Source organism: Geotrypetes seraphini, chromosome 3, assembly GCF_902459505.1.
Source record: "Geotrypetes seraphini chromosome 3, aGeoSer1.1, whole genome shotgun sequence".
Taxonomy (NCBI): domain Eukaryota; kingdom Metazoa; phylum Chordata; class Amphibia; order Gymnophiona; family Dermophiidae; genus Geotrypetes; species Geotrypetes seraphini.
This window is the reverse complement of record NC_047086.1, coordinates 280777807-280803526: the sequence shown is the minus strand read 5'-3', so window position 1 is coordinate 280803526 and position 25720 is coordinate 280777807. Positions and strand designations below refer to the sequence as shown.

The window sequence follows — 25720 nt, the reverse complement described above, 5'->3', positions numbered from 1 at the left end:
AAAAAATATGATTCCTCAATCTCTAAGTACCTCAAACAACTATGCTGGCAACTCATCTCATCTCGAATAAAATTAAAAACATCTTGCATTAAGTACCACATACTCAACGGAAGCTCTGCCGCATCACTTATCCTTCTCGGCTTGGTCCTTTTCACCCAGAAAACTTGACAGGATACATCTGAACCTCCCCTAAACAACAAGTATAAAGGCATACAAGGGCTGTTCAAAAAGTATCAGACCTTTATTCATAAAAAATACTCATATTCAGATACAATAATTTTATACTAGTCTCCTTCAAAGTAGTCCCCTTGGGCTGCCACAAACTTCTTACAACGGTTCTGCCACTGTCAGAAGCAGCGCTGGAACATCTCTTTTGAGATTGCTGCATGATGTCTTCTCTTGACTGAAATCTGGTCCCTTTCAGAGGCATTTTCAGCTTGGGAAAAAGCCAGAAGTCACACGGAGCCATGTTGGGAGAGTAGGGAGCCTGAGGAATCACAGGTGTGTTGTGTTTGGCTAAGAAACTCCATAACAAATGTGAAGAATGGGCAGGTGCATTATCATGATGGAGCTGCCAATTTCCCGCTGCTCACAGTTCCAGCCGTTTGCGTCTCACAGCATTACGAAGGGGATGCAGAACCTCTTGGTAGTGCCCCTTGATGATGGTTGTGCCATGTGGTGCGTACTTGTGATGAACTGGAGTCAAAGAAGACGGTCAGCATGACTTTGACATTGCTGCGGACCTGCCTTTCTTTTTTTGGCCTCGGGGATGTTGAATGCTTCCATTGTGATGACATCAACTTGGTTTCTGGGTCGTATCAATAAACCCAGGACTCATCGCACTGTGCTGAGGAAGTTGGGATCACTGGAGTTGCTTCTGCTTGATCGTTAGCAGATTTGGTATGAACTTAGCTGAAATTCTCCTGTAGCCCAAATCCTCATTCAAAATGGAATGAACGGATCCAACATTAATGCTTGCCTCGTCTGCAAGTTCTCTGATCGTGATTCGATGATCCTGCATCCCCATGGTCCTCACTTGGTCAATGAAGATCTCATTTCTGGATGTTGAGGGCCTACCAGAACTCTCCACTGATGTACGGCCATCTCTGAAGTGGCTGTACCACTCCTTTATCTGTGTGGTGCGCATTGCTTCGTCCCCAAAGGCATGTTGAATCTTGCAGATCGTTTCACTTCGGAATCGCCAAGCTTTACACAAAATTTAATGCAGTAGCATGGTTCAACTTTTTCTGTTATTTTGTAAAAAATGAAAATTGGATTGCACTCACTTACACTTCCTCATTGGGTGACTGACAGCTTCTGTAGGCAGGAAAAAATTCAAGCATGCGCATTAGGGTCGCCTACATATGTGCACCAAACCAAACTTGCTTTATTTATTTGTTTACGCAAGAAAAATTAATGTCTGATACTTTTTGAACAGCCCTCGTATTCAACTCAGTGTTCATATTCTCTGGCAAGGAAGCATGGAACAACTTCCCAACAATCAGATCTGAACTAAACTACCGAGGTCACGTTTTGCAAAAAAATAAAAACCTCTCTGTTTGACTCCATTTATTTTACCAACAACTAAATCCCAACAACCATCAGAGCCGAACCGGACTTTGAAACAAAATACACCCAACGAAACTGACCCGTGTAACTACATTTCTCCCTATCACCACCATGGCACCAAGTATACAACTAAGCCACCAGTTAATGACTATAGCAGACGTTAACTATCTCATGGCATCCTTCATCAAACTGTAAGCTCTCTTACTATACTTTACTCCTTCCTTAAACTAGTGCTGCCTGATTTGAATCGGTTTACCGATTCACTTCGGGTGAATTGATTTAAATCGATTCAAAACAAAAAAAAAATTGGCTTCCCGATTTGGCTGACCTTCCCCCCTCGCCCCTAAAGCAGGAGCGGCAGCGCTGCTCTTGCTGGCCTGGCCGCTGCCGCACCTGCTTTAGAGGGCGAGGGGGGAGGGTCAGTTGGGAAGTGCTGCTGTCGGCTTCCCCCCCTGGCGTCCGGTTCCCCTCCCCTGGCCTCCCGCTTCCCCCCTTGCCTCCCCGCACCGTTTACCTTTGAGGAGCAGCCTTCAGACAAGATCACAGTGGTAGTGATCTTTGCACTGCTTCAGAGCTGTTTCCTCTGCCGCGATCCTGCCTCTGACGTCAGAGGAGGGGTGAGACTGCGGTAGAGGAAACAGCTCTGAAGCAATGCAAAGATCGCTAGCGCCGCGATCTTGTCTGCAGGCTGCTCCTCAAAGGTAAATGGTGCGGGGAGGCCAGGGGGGAAGCCGGACACCAGTGGGAGGCCAGGGGGAACACGCAGGCCTTCCAAGGTGGGGGGTGAACAGTCCTTCGGGGTGGGGGGTGGGACAGGCCTTCAGGGGGGACAGGCAGGCCTTCAGAGGTGGGATGCAGGCTTTTAAGGGGGTACAGGCTTCAAGGGGGACATGCAGGCCTTCAGGGGTGGGATGCAGGCCTTCAAGGGGGGGCAGGCCTTTAAGGGGGGGAGACAGGTCTTCAGGGGGAGGTGCAGGCCTTCAGGGGGGACAGACCTTCAAGGTGGGGGGACAGGCAGGCAGCCTTCAAGGGGGGGTACAGGCCTTCAAGGTGGGTGCAGGCCTTCAAGGGGGGGACAGGCCTTCAGGTAGGACAGGCAGTCCTTCATGGGTGGGATGCAGACCTTTAATGGGGAGGACAAGCCTTCAAGGGGGAAACAGGCCTTCTGGGATGGTGGCACAGGCCTTTAGGAGTGGGGTGCAGGCCTTCAGGAGAGGGGGGCCCTGGTGTAGAAGTACACGGAGGGAGGGAGAGAAGGCGGGGTTCAACGAGACGTGCATATGCAGGACTTTGGGGGGGAAGAAATAATGGGTCTAAAAATAGAGGAGGGGGAAAGAGATGATGGACAATGGGATTTAGGGAGGGAAGGAACAGAAAGGGAGAGAAGTTGGACACAAGGGATGGTGTGGAGGGGGGGATAGAGATACTGGATAGGAGGGTAGTTGGGAAAAAAAAGGGAGAGATGGTGGACCCTGGGGTGGTGGGGAAGGATGGAGAGATGCTGGATGAAAGGGTAGTTAAGAAAAGGTGGATCTGTGGAGGGAGATGAAAAAAGGAAAGATGCCAGACCTCCTGGGGAGGGAAGGGAAACGGAAGGGGAGGACAGAGATGGCAGATGGATGGTTAGTACGGAGAAAGAAGAAAGAAGACGACCCTGGCAAGCAAGTTATCAGAAGACAACCAGAGCCTGGGACCAACAAAATTTGACTAATGACCAGACAACAAAAGGTAGAAAAACTAATTTTATTTTCTGTTTTGTGATTACAATATGTCAGATTTGAAACATGTATCCTGCCAGAGCTGGTGTTAGACCGCAAACGTGAGCTAGGATTTAAGAGAGAGAGGAAAAGTCTTTTTTGTTTATTTATTTTGTTTACACCACAGCGCCAGTGTGGTTAGGAGAAGGCAAAGGGGTGAAGAGGCTATAAAATAAACCCACCAGGATGTTTGAAAAAACAACAAAACACCCAATTGGGCAGGAAAATCGAATTGAATCGAAAAACCAATTCAATAGGCTGAATCGAATCGAAACTTTTTTTCCTGAATCGGGCAGCACTTCCTTAAACGCTTATGTAATGTACTTCCCACAGCATCTCTGAACTGTACCAAATTATCTAAACTGATTGGTATGACTATTTCTATCTCATAGAATCTCAAAGGTTCTATAATGTATCTCTTTAGCAGTGTTTACACTAAGATGCGCAGCAGTGCACCTCTTTTTTTCCTCCCTGCACAACAGTTTTAGACTGCCGTACACCCAAGCTGCGCTTCCCCACTTCCTTCCCTCTGCCACCCCAACTGCTGCTTCTCTAAATGAGCAGCAGTAGCAGCGGCAAAACAGCCTGCCATACTCTACTGTGGGGCCACACCGGCAGTGTCTGAATGCTTGGTGGTCGGCTGTGCCCTGGAAGAGGACATTGGAGGGGCGTGACCAGCAGCTGTGCGAGTGAAGTAGGCAGTTTTGCCGCTGCTGCTTGTTTAAAGGAGAAGTAGCAGTAGCCAGAATGACGGGCAGCAGGGAGGTGGGGAAGTACTGTTCTTGTTGCATGGAAGAAGCAGCAACAGCTAGAGTGTCAATTGGGGAGAAGAGACAGGGGGAAAATGTGATGAAAGGGGGAAGGAGATGAGAGAGAGGAAGATGCTGGATGGAAAGAGAGAAGAGATGATGCTTTATAGAAGGAGGAGATAGAAACACAAGGAGATACTGATGGAAAGGGAGAGAGGAGATGGATGCTTTATTTTATTTTATTTTATTTTTTTTTTCAAATAATTTTTATTAACAGATGCAACACAGAAGATACAGAAATCCAACGGTACAAGGACACAAGGTCCAAAAAAGAGGGAATATAAATCGAACTGTAAACGAGCAGACAATCACAGAAAAGAAAATTGGGCTGGACGAGCTCCGTACCCTCCAGTCGCCATCCGCAAATTTTTATTTAGGTAGAGAACAGAAGCAACCCCTCCAATCATACCCCAGATGCACAAACTCCAGACACGCCATACGATCCACAACAAACGCTCCACAGACACCCCCGCCCACACACACCAACACACACCTTTCATAATAAGCTACACCAAAGCCCCTAACTAAGAAGAAAGAGAAGAACGAGAAAAGAAAGAGAAGAAGAGAGGAGAAGTAGAAGGAACTACGGCCTCAAGAGGGGGTATCCAGCTGTGCCACCGATTCCCCAGGACAGAGCAACAAGGCCGCTTTCCAAAGCCCCACATAGCAGCGAAGGTCAATCCCCCCCCCCTTGGGAGAACGATGAATTTCAAATTGGGCCACCTGAGCAAGCCGATGTAGCCAATAAGTAAAGGAAGCCGCCTGATCAGATACCCAATATTGCAAGAGGAGTTTTTTCACCAAGAGGAAGGCTATATATAGAAATTTCCGCTGAGGAAACGAAAACCCAGCCTCCTCCATCAGTCTCTGGTCGCCCAATAAGAGCATGCCATAGTCACGCGGAATAGGATGGTGCACAGTTTGCTCCAAAAAAGGGAGAACCTTCAACCACAAATCAGTGGATGGGCATTCCAAAAAATGATGAACCAAGGTCCCAGCCGAGTGGCTACACCTAGTACAGCCAGCCCCTTCCCAGAGGCCCATGAGAGCCCCATGTTGCCTAGAGATATACGCCCTGTGCAATATCTTAAACTGCATTTCCTGGAGATCGGAGTTGCCTCCCAAAAGTCTAAGATGACCAAACAGTGCAAGGAACCCGCTCCGATCACCCAGAAAGCCCAGCTCCCGCCGCCACGCAGAGGCCGCTCCATCAAGGGCATCCCCAGACATGCCCGCAGCATATGACCCCACGTAGAGAGTTTGTTCTGGGCCGATGGAACCAGAAAGAAGAGTGCATCCAGAGGACCACAGAGCCAAGCATCCCCCCATTTCCGAACCAGCGTAGTATAATAGTGGCGGATCTGAAGATACACCCAGAAATGGGTCTTAGGCAGATCCCATCTCCGCTGAATCTGGGCAAAGGAAGGAAATGCATCCCCACCACCCCCATCCCAAACATCCCTCAAGGTCCTACACCCCCGCTGCTCCCACACCTGTAGTCGAGAAGGGCCCATCCCAGGGACAAAAGCAAGGTTGCCACACAAAGGCAAGAGCGCCGACGCAGCAGGCGTTTTCTGTTGGTGGCGCCTCCACCACCACCATGCCATCCTAAGCGGCTGGAGAAGGCTCAAGATCGAGGAACCCCCGGGAACCGCAGAAGGCGACATGTGGAGAAGGGTCAAAAAGGAATGCGGCGCACACCATGAAGAGAGCCACCCCCCAGGGGCATATTTGTAATGTCCAGTCCAGCCCTCATGAATATATCGAAACAAAGCCGCGACGTTGTAATGTCTAACATCCGGAAGATTCAAGCCCCCCTGAGATCGATCCAGCATCAATTTAGTATAGCTAATGCGCGCCCTTTTGCGTCTCCAAATGAAAGTAGAAATAGTGGAGCGAAAAGCCCGCACATCCCGGGCGGCAAGCCACACAGGGAGAGTCTGTAAAGGATACAAGATCTTAGGCAGGAGAACCATTTTGGTGAGAGCCACTCTACCCCACAAGCCCAACGGTAACTCCCTCCAACGATCACATTGAGCCGCGATTTGCTCAAGAGGGCGACGAACATTATGCTGATACAGAAGGGTCAAGTCAGGGGTCAGGTACACGCCAAGATATCGCAACGGCCCTTCAACAGGTGGTATAGAAAGAGCGGAGTGCCAAGGCTCCTTGAGAGTAGAATCCAAGGGCAGCAGCTCAGACTTGGCACAATTAACCCGCAGCCCTGAAAAATTGCCAAAAGTTCGAACCACCCCGAGCGCTCTCTCCAGATCGTCTATAGGATTATCAAGGTAGAGGAGGATGTCATCTGCGAAAAGATTTATCCTACTCTCCCTATCTCCTATCCGAATTCCCCGAATGGAGGGATCGGTGCGCAGCTTTACCGCCAAGGGTTCAAGGGCTAGCACGAAGAGAAGGGGGAAAAGGGGACATCCTTGCCGGGTACCCCTACCCAAAGGAAAAGGAGCAGTAAGCCCCGTTCACCAGCAGGCACGCCTGCGGACGAAGGTACAAACTACGAATCCATTCAGGGAAGCGGCCAACCAGGCCATATTGCTGCAGAACCCAGAATAAGAATTGCCAGAAAATGCTGTCAAAAGCCTTTTCCATGTCTAACCCCACGATAGCCGATTTACTCCCCGTCCCCCGTCTCGAATGCAAGGCCATTAACGCCCGAAACATTCATAGAAGCATACTGGCCCGGAATAAAACCCACCTGATCTTCATGAATCAATAGAGGGAGGACGGTATTCAGACGGCGGGCCAGTATCGCAGCTAACAGCTTAACGTCCTGATTGAGCAGAGAGATCGGGCGGTATGACCCCACTTGGGTAGGATCCTTCCCGGGTTTAGGGAGCAAGACCACATGGGCCATATTTTGCAGTCCCAGGCCCTGTCCCGAATGCAACTCATTAAAAGCAGCCTCCAACGCCGAAGGGACCAAATCGGCCACAATCTTATAGTATTCGGGCCCATACCCATCAGGGCCCGGCGCTTTCGTGAGCTTCAAAGCTTTGATACCCAGCTGAATCTCCGCCTCCGTGACCGGAGCATTCAGAAGTTCAAGCTGGGCATCATTCACCCGAGGCAAAACCAAGTCCCGGAAGAACTCCGTGCGATCAGGTTCGGAGGATTCGTGACGGGAATAAAGAGTCTCATAGAAGTGCACAAACTGGGACTGAATGTCATCTGTTCCGGTATAAAGCCGACCCCCACCATCTTTAATAGACATGATGACCTGTTGTTTGTGAGGAGGACGCACTAGATTGGCCAAAAGCCTCCCGGCCTTCCCCCCCCATCTATGCAAGCGATAGCGTTGGAAATAGATATCCCTATTGGCCCGTTGCGTCAAAAGGACCTCCAACTGTGAACGGACATCCCCCAGCCGACGCTTATCCTCCACAGAAAGCGTAGCGACATGTCGCCGTCGCAGAGCCTGCAACTCCCCAGAAAGCCGTAAAAGGTCAGCATCCTGTCGCCTCCGTGCCCTAGATACGTAAGCAATAATGTATCCCCGGAGTACAACCTTAGATGCTTCCCAAAATATCACCGGGTCAACATCAGGGGATATGTTATGATGACAATACTCCTGCCAATGTTCCCGGAGGTACCTATGAAACTCCAGATCCCTAAACAGATGGCTCGGGAACCGCCACCCCCGTCGCGGAGTATCATTCGTAAGCCGGATTGACAATATTAGCGGGGAATGATCCGATAATGGAACCTCCTCAATAGAAATATGCTCTACCTGCGGGAGCAGCGAGGGCGATGCCAGAAAATAATCCAGACGGGCATAAACATCATGAGGGTGAGAGTAAAAAGTAAAGGTATGCTCAGTAGGATGCAAAGTCCGCCACAGATCCAACAAATGCAACTGGTCCATAAAAAAATTGACCCCCGTGGTCCCCCGGACACACCCTCGCCGGTCTACAGTCTATGGAGGGATCAGCCGAGATGTTAAAATCACCTCCCACAAGGAGTTGATAGTCAGAATACTGAGCTACCTTGGCCAGGATCCCCGAAAAGAATTGGTGACTATAAACATTAGGGGCATAAAGATTACAAAACATCCATTTCTGACCCCACAATTCCCCCAAAACTATCACATATCGCCCCTCCCTATCCTGTATAGTTTTATGGATATGTAAGGGCAATTGTTTATGAAATAAAATCGCAACCCCCCACTGTCTAGAGTTAAAAGAAGAAGAACATACCTCCCCCACCCATTCCCGGCGCAACTTGGCATGCTCAACACCCGATAAGTGAGTCTTCTGCAGATAGGCAATATCTATGTGATTTTTCCAGAACCAGTTCAACAATTTCTTTCTCTTTACAGGAGAGTGGATACCATCCACATTATAGGTGGAAATGCGGAGGTTAACCAGTATCAAAAATAGACCTAAAGAACAAAATAGGAAATACTAAAAACAACGTTGTGAGGAGAGGGTCCTCCCAGCTAAGACCCTTCCCTCGCTGCAAGCAGGGCCCTGGCAAGAGAACAGCAGCCCCCACGTACCTCCGGCCCCGCCCGGAAGCCGCGAGCCCCCAGAAAAGAGAGAAAGGTGCCAGTCCAACACACACACCCCCAACCCACCCCAAACAGCATAGCCAGTCAAACTTCCAAGCACCCCTCAAACAACTACCATACACCCCAACAAACACACACCCCTCCCCCCTCCCCAATCCCAGAGATTGCACCCCCAGGACTCTCCCCAAACCCCCCACAAACCCAAAAAAACCAGAACAAGAAAACAAAATCCCATAAGGGACGTCAGAGAAAATGAAGAAGAGAGAAGAGGAAGGGGTCACTGAAGCTGGGCAACCCACGATCCAATACTTGCTAGAGGAGACAGGATCCAGAACACTATACCATGGTCTCACAGAGCAGAAAAGAAAAAAGGGGGGAAGAATAAGCATAGAAAATAGGGAAGACCAGTAGAAAATCCCCCACCCCCCTTTCCAAGGGAGGTCTCCCAAAAGCCAAGATGCCAGCTCTCGAAAGGAACAGTCCCATGACAGAGACAAGGAAACCAGGCCCCCAGCAGGTGGGCTACGCACACCAGCCACCCCCGCCACGAGAAAGGCAGAGGCCAGCAGCGGCCTCCCCCGCAGAACCACCAGGAGTCCTTTCGCAAACCCCAGAAAAAGTCCAGAGCATAGATGCAAGGGGCATACCAGCACCAGACAGCTGCAGTCCATACAAACAGTCAGTCCCAGAAGAGGACCCCCGAGAACAACAGGGGAATCTCTCCGATTCTAAGTGGTCCACCCTTGCCGATCTCAGCTGCCCGGGACTCCTCCGCCCTCTCCAGAAGGACCAGCGGCATTGATGGCATCCAAGAAGCGCTGCGCCTCCCCCTTGGTCAGCAGAGTATGCACCTTGCCCTCTCTCCAGATCCGCAGGCTGGCAGGGTAAACCGTCGAGAAGAAACTCCAGCAGAATAGTCATTAAAGAGGAGTAATCGCTGTCCCTCATACTGCAGACCACCAGCCAAACGATAAGCCTTCAAGATTTGTTCCTTCTCTCTCCAGTTGACATACCGGGCAATAGCCGCTCTAGGCTTCGGATTAGCCCCTGTAGTGGTTCCCAGCCGGTGCGCCCTTTCACACACAAAGGCCGTGGCCGAGGTCTCCAGGCCAAGATGTGCTGGCAGCCATGTGTGATAGAATTGGTAAAGCGCATCAGCGGTCTGCAGCTCCGGGAGCCCCACAACCCTCAGATTATTTCGCCGTTGACAGTTCTCTGTATCCTCAAGTTTTTCTGTGAGGGCTGCCACCTGGGATTGCAGGCTATCTACCCGCTGCTGTGCCTGAAGGGCCTCATCCTCTCTGGCAGAAACACGGTGTTCCACCTCTGTGAGCCGCTGGGCCTGGGCCTCGAATTTTTCGTGGATACTGTCCACCGCCGATTGTAATTTATTTAGGCGGTCCTCCAGGGCGGTAGTTACCAGGCGGGAGATCTCCTGGGCCCAGTCACCCAACTCCGGCGGCGGAGAGACAGGAGCCGACGCCATCTTTGGGTCCAGCGTGCTGAGTCTGCTCTTCGAAGGTTTGACCGCTTTAAAGGGCATACCGGGGCTCCACCAGCACAGAAAAACACCGCCGATCCACCGGGCTCCAATTGATCTGTGACTGCGGCTCAGGGGATACCCCGCGCGATCGCCGAGTATCGGTGTATGGCAGGTAAATAGGGAATCGGATCGCGGAGCCCAGCAGCGCACGTCCGTTCAATTCGCGTGCATCACATGACCCCCGGATGCTTTATAGAAGGGGGGAACAAAGGACAGATACTGGATCGAAGAGAGGAAAGAAAAAGGGTAGATAGTGTGGGAAAGAGAGAAGCAGGAAATGATGGAAAGGAGAGAGGAGCCAAATGCTATATGGAAGTGGGGGAGAGACAAAGATGGCCAATGCTGGATGGAAGGGGAGACAGAAAGTATGAAGATACTGATGGAAGGGGAGAGCAAGAGAGGACATACTGTATGGAAGTGGGGGGAAGAGATAGAAAAGGGAGATACCGATGGAAGGGGAGCGAGAGAGTGGAGGCGGTGGATGGAAAGGGGGAGAGAGGAGGCAGATGTCCTATAGAAGGGGGCATATGCTGAATGGAAGAGGGTAGGGAAAGGAGCAGATTTTTTGAGGGGGAAAGGGGTAGAGACTAGTGCTGCCCAATTCAAGAAAAAAAATTTAGATTCTATTCAGCCCATTGAATCGATTTTTCGATTCAATTTTCCTCCCCAATTAAATGTTTATTTCAAACATCCTGGTGGGTTTATTTTATAGCCTCTTCACCCCGTTTGCCTTCTCCTAACCACACAGGCGCTGTGGTGTAAACAAAATAAACAAACAAAAAAGACTTTTCCTTTCTGTTAAATCCTAGCTCATATTTGCGGTCTAACACCAGCTCTAGCAAAATACACATTTCAACTTTGACATACTGTAATTACAAAACAGAAAATAAATTTTTTTCTACCTTTTGTTTGTTCATGCTAACTATTCATCTTCCATCTCTGTCCTTCCCTTCCGTTTCCCTTCCCCCTTCCCCCCCACGGAGGTCCCCTTCCTTTTTTTCGTCTCCATCCACAGATCCACCTTTACTCAGCTGCCCTTTCATCCAGCATCTCTCCTTTTCTTTTCCCAACTACACTCCTATCCAGTATCTCTATTCCCCTCCACACCATTCTTTGTGTCCAGTGTTTCTTCCCTCCCTAAATCCCATTGACCACCATCTCTCTTCCTCTCCTCTGTTTTTAGACCCATTATTTCTTCCCCACTACACAAGTGTATCTATCTGTGCCAATTATTGTACTGTACATTGACAAAACAAGGAGGATACTTAAGACAAGACTCATTGAGCATCAGAGCTGCATTTTGAGAAACGTTATTTCAATGCCTCTTGTACAACATTGGATATCTGCTGGACACACTATTGATGATAAGTTCTTTGCTATCAGACACTTGTCCACTAGATAGTGGGGGGGGTAACATTAATCTTCAGCTGCTGCGATTAGAACATAGACTTACTTATAAACTCGATACTATTACACCTGCTGATTTAAATGTCAAACTTGTTCAAAATACTTTTTTTATAATGATATTCTCAAGTTAAATTTGCACATATTTTTATGACACTAGACTAAGTTCCTATTCAATTGTTTACTTCATTTATAAGTCTATGCTATTGAGTTTAAAAGACTTTACAGCTGTGACACTCTTGGTCTCAATTTGCATTTTTTTGCCTGGTCCTTGGTCCACATTTGTTTGCCCATATTATATGTTCAAACTGTTTTATTGGCCAAACATGTCATAAAAAAACATTAGAATGTATAATATACACCAAGAACAATTGCAAAGCGAAGAGGGACTGGCAACATTTTGCCCCCTTCATGTACAGTAAAAATCAGAATCGAAACAGAGACATGATTGTCATTTTAACTTTATACAGTAAGGGGCTCATAATAATAAAAAAAAAAATGTCTATAAAGTGGCCTAAATGGCTACTTGGACGATCAAAAAGCCTGATCGTCCAAGTACCCCTAATCAAAGCTGGTTTTAGATGTATCTAAAACCAGCTTAGGCCTTTCTCCTGCCTCTAAACGCACAGAGAGAAAAGAGGTGTTTTTAGAGGAGGGGAAAGGGCGAGCGGTGGGCGGGAGGTGGGTTGACCTACACCTAAGTGTACAACACGTATAACCAAAACATCTGACAGGTTGTCTAGTCGGCACTTATACGTTTTGACTTAGACCAAGTCAAAACAGGTATAAGTGCCGAAAAGGGGCCGCTGAGCTGATTGTGGCTGTTGCGATCAGCTCAGCGGTCCCAGCAACCTGCCTACCCCCTACAGCAATGATCGCGGCAGGAGAGATGGCTCATCTCCCCTGCCGTGATCCATCTTTCCCCCCCACCAACGATCAGGGCAGGAGAGAGGCCAAGCCCTCTTGGCCCGTGGCACCCCGACTACGATCGGGGCAAGAGGGAACCCAAGCCCTCTTGCCCCAGCAGCACCCTGTCTACGTTCGGGGCAAGAGGGAACCCAAGCCCTCTTGCCCCAGCGGCACCCCGACTACGTTCGGGGCAGGAGGGAGCCCAAGCCCTCCTGGCCCGGCAATCTCCCCCCCCCAACACACGATCCGGCCAGGAGGGAGGCTAAGCCCTCCTGGCCCGCGATCCCTGTAACTCCCACCCCCCACTAAAATACGGGCAGGAGGGATCCCCCAATGACCACCCACCAACCCATGACCGGCTGATCCGTGACCCCCCCACGACCCCCTTCCCCGTACCTCAAAAAATGTTGGCCGGACGGAAGGGTGCCAAGCCTGTCCGACAGGCCAACCAGCATAGGAATGGGGCCGGATTGGCCCAGGCGGGGCCTGAGGTTCCTAGACCAACCAGAATAGGCCCAGAAGCCTTAGGCCCCCTCCTATTCTGGTTGGCCCAGGCTCCTAAAGCCCCACCTGTGTTCGGGGTTTGAGCTGCCTGGGCCAATCTGGCCCCATTCCTATGCTGGCTGGCCTGCTGGACGGGCGGGCTTGGCACCCGTCCATCTGGCCAACATTTTTTGAGGTACGGGGAAGGGGGGTGGGGTGGGGGGTCAGGGGGTCGGCGGGGGGGGGGCTGGTCAGGGATTTGAGGGGGCGGTCGATGGGGTTGCGTCACGGGCCAGGAGGGCTTGGGCTCCCTCCTGGCCGGATCGTGTGGTGGGGAGGGGGGGATTGCCGGGCCAGGAGGGCTTGGGCTCCTTCCTGGCCCCAACGGATTCGGCCGGGGGGGGTTTAAGGATCGCGGGGCAGGAGGGCTTGGACTCCCTCCTGCCCCGATGTTATCAGGGAGGTCGGGGTGCCGTGGGGCAAGAGGGCTTGGGCTCCCTCTTACCCTGATGTCGTTGGGGAGGTCGGGGGTGCCGCGGGGCAAGAGGGCTTGGGCTCCCTCATGTCATGGGGGGGGGGGTGGATTCTGTAACCGGTGTTGTTTTTGACAGACACCGGTTACAGAATCCAGCTTTTAGGCAAAGGGCTGGCTCCTCCTTTGCCTAAAAGCCCTTGTTTTGGATGTTTGGGGCTTAGGCTTTTTTTAGGTTGATTATATGGTATAAGTTTAGACGTAGTGGTGGTCTGGGCGTTTAAACAGCTGAACGTAGAGGCAGGCCATTATCAAAAAACCTCCTTTTGAACGTTTTTTTTTATAATGGACATTTTCCCTGCTTCTACTTTCAACGTTTAAGGCCTTAGACCCAAAGGGGACTTAGATATTTTTTTTGATTATGCCCCTAACCCTCCACCCCCCCTTTTAAACCCCAAAGAATTTGAAATATGTTACCAAAATCAGAATATCATGCTAAATCATTGAATATCAAACTAGTATCCTGTCGCATTGCTAGGAAAAGTTTCCTCCTTTCCTGGGTAACCTTCCAGGAACACCCATATCTTTTTTCCATAGAACAGATCTTTAGAAACACGAAAGTAAAGTTTCATAAAGGAATCAATGTCCTGTTGGAAAATAAAAGAAGCCAAAAGTGTCATTTTCGGTGTCTTATCTGTAATGGATTCCTCTAAGATGGCTGATATATTATTTAAGTCCAATTCTGGAGTCTGTTCTCCAACCCCCATTGTATCCCAGTTTTTAGGTGAAAAAGGAAGATAATAAATTTTATTCAGAGGAGGAATATTATCAGAGGAATACTTTAAGATTTCCACTAAATATTTCTGAAACATGTCGTAGGCTGATATCCCGGGTACTTTGGGGAAATTCAAAATCCTAACATTCAGCCTTTGATTATAATTTTTTATATTATCAAGTTTACGATGTAGTATCGTTGAATCTTTAATTGCAGCATTTTAAAAATCCAAGAGGGATTTCACCTCAGTTTTTTATTTCCATGAAGATTTTTTTTGCCTCAGTATTTGAATGTTCCAGGGCCTTGGTTAAACATTCCATCTTACTAGCCAATATTTTTACCTCTGTAGAAGTCTTTGTTGCCTCAGAGTCCATCTTCTGTAGCAGTCCCCAAATCGCTGTTAAAGACACTTCACTGGAGGGGATAAACTACCCAATGTTGGTCGCCATCAGCAGAAGCTCATCTGCTCTGGGTGCTTCCCCCATAGGAACTCCGTGTGCAATTTCAACAACACTTCCCGTTCCTACTGCCAAAGCAGTAGAGTCAGCCAGACAGGGAGGTGGTTCGGTGAACGGAGGCGAAAGTGAGATCTCATTTCCGTGTGGGCTAAAGCCGCCTTTGCTCTCTCCCACCATCGGAGTTACGTCGCCTGGTTTGATGCTGATACCAGGTAACAGCTGCTCAATTGTCTGCTGACAAACTGGGAGCATCAGTGCCGAGGAAGCTGGTACTTTAATGCTTCCTTTCCTCTTGTGGGGTATTTATTTTTGCATTTAAGATTCCAAAAGCAGAAAGAGCCCGATCTCGGTGTCTGGTCAATGCCGCCATCTTGGCCTGCCCCTCTCATTTTCTTCCCTTCTTTCAGCCTGCTGTATGCTTCCTCTCCTCCAGACCTCATTCCCTCCCCCAAATTTTTCTTCCTTTCTCCCTGCCCCCCTCCCCTTTCTTTCTTTCTCTTTCCATGCCCCCTGTCTTTCTTTCTGTCTCCCTGTCTTTCTCTGTCCATGCCCCCTTTCTATCTGTCTCCCTGTCTTTTTTTCTCTCTCCATGCTCCCACCCTTCTTTCTTTCTCCCTGCCCTCCACCGCCATCAGGGAACAGGCCGCTGCCGTAAAGAGGACACTGAAGTGCCGGGCCGACCAACCTTCCCCACCCGACATCAATTCAAAAGTCAGAGAGGAAGTTCTGGGCCAGCCAGGCAGTGATTGGCTGATCCAGAACTTCCTCTTCGACGTCAGAATTGACATCAGGTGAGGAAGGTTGGTCGGCCTGGCACGTCAGCGTCCTCTTTACAGGGTTGGGAAGCAGGTAGAACAGAAGGCAATGCGAGTCTATCACGGATCCCGGGATGGGATCTGCGATCGACTCTTGTTGCCTTCATGATCTACTGATCGATTGCGATCGACCTTTTGGGCACCCCTACTCTAGAGTATCCAAGAAGCACAGGGTAAGATAAAAGTGCACGCCCCTCATCGAGGCCCTCGAGGTTAATCCCAGGGTGAATTCTAGATTCCCCCCTAAAGGCATCATATCTGTGGCACTGGGGTTATAATGTAATGTTTTCATTAACTTGCACCAAGCTAATATCAGAGGTCTCAACAACACGCTAGTACGTGGTAATAGAGGTAGCTTGGATGGGTGTGCATGAAGCAAATAGGTCAATTGACATGGATGAAAAAGTGCCCGTTCAAAAAGTAATGGGGTAAAACGTCATCATTAAATATCCAGTCCCTAAGGTGCCGGAGCAGGCAGGCCCATTTATAGAAACGTAGGTCAGACATACCCATACCCCCACTTAAACCAGGGCCCAACAATCTCTCAAACTGCAATTTTGGCTTTTAGCCTACCCAACAATATTTAGTGAGCTCAGTATCCACCACTTAACCACAAGGGGAGCAGTTGGAGCATGTGTAGGCATTTAGGGAACATTCGGAAAAGAGCAATACGTTATCCTAGAGAAAGAGGGAAAGACTGACACTGGGCCAAACGTTGCTTGATAAGCTGAAGCAAAGATGATATATTCACCTTATACAATTGTCCATATGATATTCAATTGAATGTACATGCGACAATTGGATTAGGCTTTTTATGTTGCAGATATAGGATGTACCTTTTACATACTTTAAGGTTCATCCTTGGACTTACCTAACTTTGGATTTTAAGACTTTGTTTTGGTGAGCATTTTAGTCACAAGTTTTTCTGCTCTTTTGTTTTCATCATTTATTTTTCAGATTTATTAGCTGATTTCGTTGCAAGATTTCTTTGGCTGTTTAAACTTCTTGTTCTGTTTCAGGTCAAACACCTTATTGATTACACAGTTCACAGCCATTAAGATGGGACGTGGGGTATCACGTTTCAGTTATGTCACCGGTTGTCTTTTTAATTCTTCCAAAGTGAGGAGCCCTGTTGTTGAAATGCTGCATTTGTTTGTCGCTTAGACGCCATGCCTAGACGCAGCTTGCTCTATTTCATGCTGTTTTATCGTTTTTAATCATGCTTATGTTTAGTATGTTTACTGATTAAAGAGATTCAATATAGTTACAGATAATTTTGGACATCTTGTAACAGATGGCCACATAAGCCACATATGGTTCTTGATTTACATGCCAATGTCACCACCATGTAAGCATTTAGCTGAAGCTTGCCTTACCTCTTTTAAATAATGTCCATGCATGATTTATTAAGAAATACAGCAGAAGTGTCCAGATTTCTTTGGGCTTAATGGAGCTAAGATCTCGTGTAACTTACATTAATTTTTATTTTTTTTAATCTTGCATGTTTGCTTTACACATTGATGCTTTTACACTCCTTTAGACATAACTTTTGTTTATTTTGGTTGTCCATTCATTCATATTTTGGTTCTTTATCATTTTGGCTGTCACGTCTTTGATATACGGGTGACATTTTGGCTTGGTTTTGATTCAACTTCAATTTTCTTTTACCTCTGTAAGCCTCATATTGCATCCTTATTTCACAAGTTGTTTAATAGATGATTTAAAGGTATGCATTGATTATGAGTTTATATTTTTATTAGTTTTACATTTTATTGTTTTAGTACATTTTATATGTAATTAAAGTCCACAGATTTTATGTATTTTTTTTAATTTTCCAATTTTTACATTCTGTGTCTTGTGTATTTTGATTAATGTTTTATTTATTGTATATTATAGGACTCCTAAAACAAGCTTTTCAGATGAACCATGGTCCGTGTTGAGTCCTGGTGTTTTCAGGTTCTTTCTGCTCTTTTGTTGGATCTTCTTGTTCCTGTGCAGAGCCTAATACTTCCCTCTTTTTGGATCGTTTAAAAATGAGTGCCATTTTATAAAACTTAAAGAGGTGCAGAGTGAGGACCTGCTAAGGAGAAGAAAAACTTCATTGAAATACCATACCTGCTGTCATTCAGACTTGGGGAAAAGGCAAATTTGGGCTTCTGTGGGTTATATCATTGTCTTTTTTTAGTTAATTACTCTGCTTTTTTAGCAAAGTCAGTTGAGACAATAATGTAGCCTTTAAATCCTCTGTTAAGGTTTTATATAAAAAGTGTTTTAGTCTAGACTAGTATTTTAGGTTGCTTTTCAGAGCATAAGATAACATCAGTTTAGAGCACAGTTGGCAGTTGACAAAAGCCTTTGTTTAGTGTTTCATTCCCTCTCGCATAGTGTGGTTTAATATTAAGACAGGGCGCAGCGAGGGTTCATTCAAAAGTAAAGGTTCTAGACTTGAAAAAAAAAAAACTAACTTTGTTCAGCTGGGGAATTACGTCAAGGAATTGTTGTCTAGATGGGAACATCTGGAACAAGTAGGAAAGCAGTGGGGCAAAACTGAAAAGGATTCTTAAGGGCAACAAAACCATTTTGTAAGGAAAAGATGGCTAATTTGGTTCTCAAAAATAGTAGCTGAGAAGGTAAGAAAAAAGAGGTTAACTTCATAAACTACAAATATCACAGAAAGGGAAAGACAGGCAAAAATATCTGGAAGTTAAGAGAGTCTGATCAAGTAGTCAGGAAATCAAAGATGCAAAATGGTAGAAAAAAAATAGGTAAAATGGGACGACAAGACATTTTTTAGATATCTATAATAATAAAATCCTAAGCGCGCATGCGCACTCCTTGCATGTTCCCTGATCTGTAGGTCTGTGGCCGCAGGAGTGCACATGCGCGCTTAAAGGTTTTTTTTTCCTGTAAAACAGTTCGGCACACCCAAACCCCCGTTCAGCCTCCCATCCGACCCTCCCATCGCGGTCTGACCCTCCCATCCGACCCTCCCTTCCCGCGGTCTGTCCGGCTTCCTTAGTCCCTTGCCACCGCCCCTCTTCCCTTTCCGCGGTCCCGACAAACCTCCTGACTCCAGCAAGCGTGCCGCAGCACTCTAAACACGCTGCTTTGCGGCCTTCTACTGCCCTGATTTGCTCTGCCTGTCTCTGATGATGTCATCAGGGACAGGCAGAGCAAATCAGGGCAGTAGAAGGCCACGAAGCAAGCGTGTTTAGAGTGCTGCAGCCGCTGCTGGAGTCAGGAGGTTTGTTGGGACCACGTTAAGGGGGGGGCGGCAAGGACTAAGGGAGCCGGCCAGACCGTGGGGACGGCGCGCGGATGCTTCAACAGCGTGTAGGCAGGCGGCACGTGAATGGAGTTTTGAACAGGTGGTGGCAGTTTCACTGGAGTTTGAGCGGTGGTGGCAGTTTCCGCTCAGAGGAACGGCTGGAGGATAATCGTGCCGGTGCTGCAGGTGTCCCATGCAGGTAAAAATTCTCAAAGGAGGGGGAGAGGGAAAGGGGGCTGCTTTGAGGGAGGGGTGTGCTGGGAGGCAGGCAGCTTTGCTTGGGGGGGAAAACAGAAGGAAGGCCATGGAGAGACAGTCAGGGAGGAACTGGAGGTACGTTAGATAGATTGTGAGCCCACCGGGACAGATAGGGAAAATGCTTGAGTACCTGATTGTAAAACCGCTTAGAAAACCTTGATAGGCGGTATATAAAATCCTAATAAACTTAAACTTAACTTAAAGGAGGCTGCTTTGGTGGTAGGGGTGTGCTGGGAGGCAGACAGCTTTGTTTGGGGGAGGGGAGACAGAAGGGGGCCACGGAAAGACAGTCAGGGAGGAACTGGAGGGGAGAGGAAAAGGGGGCTGCTTTCTAGCACCCGTTAATGTAACGGGCTTAAACACTAGTGTTAGTGATAAATTTGTAAACTGATGTTTCAGTCTTGATTTGGTAAATCGTGAACTGATATTTTAAATTTTTCTTTTTAGTTTGTTTTTTTAATGTATTTTAAGTCAATTGTATTTTACTTACTGTTTGTACAGTTCTACATGTGAACCGCCTAGAACTATGTGGTCTGGCGGTATATAAAAATAAAATTATTATTATAGCAGGAAGTAGAAAAGTGGCATTGTGAGACTCAAAGGTGAAGGGAAGGAATATGTAGGAGCTGATAAGACTGAATTGCTTAACAAATATTTCTGTATTTACAACCGAAGTGTCAGGATCAGGATGCAGACAAATGCAAATAGGGATGGAGGTGTGATAGACTCTGAATAGTTTAGCTAGCTCTTCACTAATACGGTCCATTGAAAATCAAAGGTGGACAAAGTGATGGGGCCAGATGGTGTACCTCCACTGGCTAACCTTTTCAATGCTTCTTTAGAGTCAGGAGTGATACCAAAGCACTGGAGAAGGGCAAATGTAGTCTTTATCCACAAAAGTGGAAGTAAGAGGTAGGGAACTATAGACTGATAAGTCTGACTTATGTGGTAAGTAAATTAATGGAAATAATAATTTTAAATCAGAGAATGGTGATGTATCTATAATCCAGTGAATTACAGGATCCGAAGCAATTTGGATTCAGTAGAAGTAGGTCTGATCTGACAAATCTGATCAATTGAGTGCTCTCGGTATGGGCCCCAAAGTGACAGACTGGGTGAGGAACTGGTTGAGTGGAGAGGGTAGTAGTGATCAGGGAAGCTCACTCTGAGGAAAAGGGATGTTACCGTGGTGTGACTCAAGGTTTGGTTCTTGGGGCCTGTTCTTATTAACATTTTTGTAAATGATATTACTGAATGTCTAGTAAGATTTGCTCTTTGCAGATGATAGCCAAAATCTGCAATAGAGTAGAGACCCCTGATGATGTGAATAACATGAGGAATGGTCTAGAATTTGACAGCTAAGATTTAATGCTAAAGAAATACAAGATCATATATTTAGGCTGCAATAACCTGAGGGAACAGTACAGTTTAGGGAGTGAAGAACTTTTGTGCACGAAAGAAGAGCGGGGCTTGGGTGTTATAGTAAATGTGATGATCTTAAGTGGAAACAGGTTAAAAGCTAGAAGGATGCATGGATACATAGGGAAAAGAAATGGCTAGATATAAATAGGATGGAGCCAGTCCAGTGGAAGTCATTAAAATGGTCTGTGGCCTTCATCATAAGATGTATAGGGACAGACTTAAAGATCTCAATATATATACCGTATTTTCACGCATATAACGCGCGCGTTATACGCGTTTTTACCTACCGCGCATACCCCTCGCGCGTTATATGCGTGAGCGCGGTATAGCGAAAGTTTTCAAACATAGTTCCCACACCCGCCCGACGCCCGATTCACCCCCCCAGCAGGAACCACTCGCACCCCCCCCACCCCGAACGACCACTTCGCACGCGCTCCCACCCGCACCCGCATCCACGATCGGAGCAAGAGGGAGCCCAAGCCCTCTTGCCCGGCCGACTCCCCGACGTCCGATACATCCCCCCCCCCCCGGCAGGACCACTCGCACCCCCACCCCGAAGGACCGCCGACTTCCCGACAATATCGGGCCAGAAGGGAGCCCAAACCCTCCTGGCCACGGCGACCCCCTAACCCCACCCCGCACTACATTACGGGCAGGAGGGATCCCAGGCCCTCCTGCCCTCGACGCAAACCCCCCTCCCCCCCACCCACCGTCCCCCCCCCCCCAAGAACCTCCGACCGCCCCCCCAGCCGACCCGCGACCCCCCTAGCCGACCCCCACGACCCCCCCACCCCCCTTCCCCGTACCTTTGGAAGTTGGCCGGACAGACGGGAGCCAAACCCGCCTGTCCGGCAGGCAGCCAACGAAGGAATGAGGCCGGATTGGCCCATCCGTCCTAAAGCTCCGCCTACTGGTGGGGCCTAAGGCGCGTGGGCCAATCAGAATAGGCCCTGGAGCCTTAGGTCCCACCTGGGGGCGCGGCCTGAGGCACATGGGCCCAACCCGACCATGTGCCTCAGGCCGCGCCCCCAGGTGGGACCTAAGGCTCCAGGGCCTATTCTGATTGGCCCACGCGCCTTAGGCCCCACCAGTAGGCGGAGCTTTAGGACGGATGGGCCAATCCGGCCTCATTCCTTCGTTGGCTGCCTGCCGGACAGGCGGGTTTGGCTCCCGTCTGTCCGGCCAACTTCCAAAGGTACGGGGAAGGGGGGTGGGGGGGTCGTGGGGGTCGCCAGGGGGGTCGCGGGTCGGCTGGGGGGGCGGTCGGAGGTTCTTGGGGGGGACGGTCGTTGGGGGGGAGGGGGGTTTGCGTCGAGGGCAGGAGGGCCTGGGATCCCTCCTGCCCGTAATGTAGTGCGGGGTGGGGTTAGGGGGTCGCCGTGGCCAGGAGGGTTTGGGCTCCCTTCTGGCCCAACTACCAAAGGTGGGGGGTGGGGGGGTCGTGGGGGTCGCCAGGGGGGTCGCGGGTCGGCTGGGGGGGCGGTCGGAGGTTCTTGGGGGGGGCGGTCGTTGGGGGGAGGGGGGTTTGCGTCGAGGGCAGGAGGGCCTGGGATCCCTCCTGCCCGTAATGTAGTGCGGGGTGGGGTTAGGGGGTCGCCGTGGCCAGGAGGGTTTGGGCTCCCTCCTGGCCCGATATTGTCGGGGAGTCGGCGGTCCTTCGGGGTGGGGGTGCGAATGGTCCTGCCGGGGGGGGGGGATGAATCGGACGTCGGGGGGGGGTGAACGGAGAGTCGGGACAGCGCACGGAGAGGCGGGGCAGTGCACGGAAGTCAGGGGGGTGAACGGAGAGTCGGGACAGTGCACGGAGAGGCGGGGCAGTGCACGGAAGTCAGGGGGGGTGAACGGAGAGTCGGGACAGCGCACGGAAAGTCGGGGCAGTGCACGGAAGTCAGGGGGGGGGTGAACGGAGAGTCGGGACAGCGCACGGAGAGGCGGGGCAGTGCACGGAAGTCAGGGGGGGGGGAACGGAGAGTCGGGACAGCGCACGGAAAGTCGGGGCAGTGCACGGAAGTCAGGGGGGGGTGAACGGAGAGTCGGGACAGCGCACGGAGAGGCGGGGCAGTGCACGGAAGTCAGGGGGGGGTGAACGGAGAGTCGGGACAGCGCACGGAAAGTCGGGGCAGTGCACGGAAGTCAGGGGGGTGAACGGAGAGTCGGGCAGCATGCGCGGTATAATCGTGAGCGCGTTATACCAAAGTTTTTGTGCTTATCATCGTGATTTCTGCGCGCTATACACGTGTGCGCGTTTTATACGGGTGCGTGTTATTTGCGTGAAAATACGGTACTTTGGAGGAAAGGCAGGAGAGGGGAGATATGATGGAGATGTTTAAATATCTACATGGTATAAATGCATGTGAGGCAAGTCTCAATTAAAAGGAAACTCTGAAATGAGAGGGCTTAGGATGAAGGTGAAAGATTCAGAAGTAACCTCAGAAAATACTTTCTCATGGAAAGGGTATTGATTGCTTGGCATGGCCTCCCTATGGAGGTAGTAGAGAGAAAAAGTGTATCTGAATTCAAGAAAGCTTGGGACGATTATATTGGATCTCTAAGGGAGAAGAGGGAATAGTAGATGGCATGGTTAGGCAAACCAGATAGGCCAAATAGTCTTTATCTGCCTTCATTTTTCTATGTTTCTGTATACACCAATCTATTTGTAAAATATGCTGCAAATGGTAAATGTCCTATTTTGGATGTCTTTTTTCTGACCAAGATAACGTATGCAAAATTGAGTGTCAGTTTGCTTGAGTCAAACACATTTTTGTTTTTCTTTGTCATGTGCTTTCACGCTACTGACAGTAAACAGAGAATCAAATAAGATCAATAAATGAAACTTACTAAACAGGGAGAATATGTAACAGAGGTTGAGGATGAAGATAATAATAGTTACTACCTAGCTAAATTTGTAATTCATAAGTTCTTTGGAGCTTCTTTGAAAGTAACTTTATATTTCTGACAGTGTGGCAAGTGAAGTGGAAAACAAGAACCTGCACTTCATCTTATATGCTATAGTATAACCTAACAATTTTCATTTATAAGAGATGATACATGAATAACCATCTTTCCTTCTCATACTGTACTGGCAGATTTTTAACTAAGGATCTGTCTCTCTGAAGATGAATACAAATAGAGACTACAAAAAAGCTAATTTGCTCAAAAATTGTAAATTGATTGAAAACAACGTCTTCCCTCATTCTTACTGCATAACCTTTTGTTTTTTTGTTTTTGTTTCTACAGACTTGCTGGATGCCAGAGTCTAGAACGTGGCTGGAAACATTAAAGCTTCTGTAACATCATTCCATTGTCAAAGCGAGTAATTCACCCTGCTGAGCTCTTTGCAGAATTGTTGTTGAAGTAGAGACATAGCCCTGGCAGCTCCTGAAACTCATGTCTGCTGTAACATACAGAATACAGTATTAACTTCACTCTGCTGCTTTAGTAGTCGGGACCACACTAAGAGAAAAATAGACCATAGACCCCAGTCTCAAAATGTGCTATTTGTTGTGTATTTTTTGAGTGCAGAATACTGTGTTTAAGAAGCTTGTCAAGCTTTCCTCCATGATATCAGTTTAGACCAGGGGTCTCAAAGTCCCTCCTTGAGGGCCGCAATCCAGTCGGGTTTTCAGGATTTCCCCAATGAATATGCATGAGATCTGTGTGCATGCACTGCTTTCAAAGCATATTCATTGGGGAAATCCTGAAAACCTGACTGGATTGCAGCCCTCAAGGAGGGACTTTGAGATCCCTGGTTTAGACCTATTAGCTTCTCAACATCCATTCTAAGACATTCTTTGAAGTCTGTTTCATAATAAGTAGAGCTCCACTTCCTAAAATAACCTGTATGTGAGAATTAAGAGGACATTTTGCCCAAATACACAGGGAATCTGAGATTGGTTGCCAGATGTAAAGGGTAATTTTATAACTGAGTGTAAGTGTGAATTGTGCACATATACTTATCCCTGGGTGGGTGCAAGCAAAGTTTCAAGATAAAAAGGTAAGGATTTGGTAAATGGCACTCAGATTCAGCATTAAAAAAAATTGACACTAAGCTAATACTGTAAAGAGCATGCACCCTTTATAGAATTGTGCTTAGAATGGATTCCTAAACCTAACTTTAGAGTTTTGGACTTGCGTCTGCTGAAACCTGATATAAATATTGGCGCCCAAGTTAGGCTATCTTAGGCATTCTATCATCTTGTTTAGAACTTTTTTCTGAATGCCCTTGACACACTTTTGGCCTTATGCCTTATATTGTAGAATCATCCCAATTTTGTATGTCCCAAGTGAAAAGGTTATTTCACCAGCTAGTTTCTTTAATATTGTGTTTTACTTATTTTTTCATCCAAGGCCTCAGCAACACCACTCCTCCGCTCAAATCACTTTCATAGTGGCAAGCTTTATGTTTGACTCTGGGCAAGTCACTTAATCCCCCACTGCCCCAGGTACATTAGATAAATAAAGAAAAATAAGTAAAATATAATATTAAAGAAACTAGCAGCCATTCAGAAGTGGCGCGTGCCCACGCAGCAGCATGCTTATGCGCAGCTGGCTCCGACGTGCCGGTAATCAGCAGGCAGCCATCCTGCGAAGCACCAGCAACAGGCACAATAAGGAAGTGTCGTGGGCCCAGGCAGCCATCCACCAACCTCCAAAATTTAAAGATTCCACCGGGGGGCTGGGATGGAATTTAAAACTGCTGGGGGGTTGGGATGGAATTTAAAGGTGCTGGGGAGTATGTAAAAGTGATGATTGATTGGGGGGCTGGGATAGGATTTAAAGGTGCCGGGGGGCTGGGATGGAATTTAAAGGTGTCAGGTATTCAATTATTCAATTTAAAGGTGTCGGGTATTAGTATTCAATTTGGTTCAGAATGGGTTATTTTCTTGTTTTCCTTTTCTAAATCTTGGGTGCGTCTTATGGAGCGAAAAATACGGTATACCTCCAAATATTTAAGTTTATGTACCACCTTTCGCAAAGGGAAGGGAGTCGTTCAATCCGCATAAGCATACTCACCAATATCCAAAGCCTCCGATTTCTCCAAGTTTAATTCCAAACCTGACACCCTCCCATGAGTACCAACCAACTGCAGCACCCTCTGAAGAGACCAACCAGGCTGAGTCAACAAGAGCAAGATATCATCCGCGAATGCCAGACAACGCACTTCCTCCTGCCCCACAGATAGCCCCGAAACTAGCCTGTCCTCACATATCTGCTACAATAAAGGCTCCAGGGATAAAATAATAAAGGGGA

General features: G+C 48.3%; 1 protein-coding gene across 3 annotated transcripts in view; it reads left to right on the top strand.

Moving 5' to 3' along the window:
- Nucleotides 1-24080, top strand: part of LOC117357480 (clusterin-like) — a 101755-nt gene extending 77675 nt beyond the window's left edge. For 2 of the 3 annotated variants that reach the window (XM_033938147.1, XM_033938145.1), the window contains one exon: nt 23708-24080. In XM_033938147.1, coding sequence (XP_033794038.1) covers nt 23708-23750 — 43 coding nt within the window. In that variant the 3' untranslated portion in view covers nt 23751-24080. Of the gene's footprint in view, nt 1-4352; nt 5055-23707 lie in introns of those variants that run through there. The other variant, XM_033938146.1, reaches the window with a different exon arrangement.
- The last annotated feature ends 1640 nt before the right edge of the window (nt 24081-25720 follow it).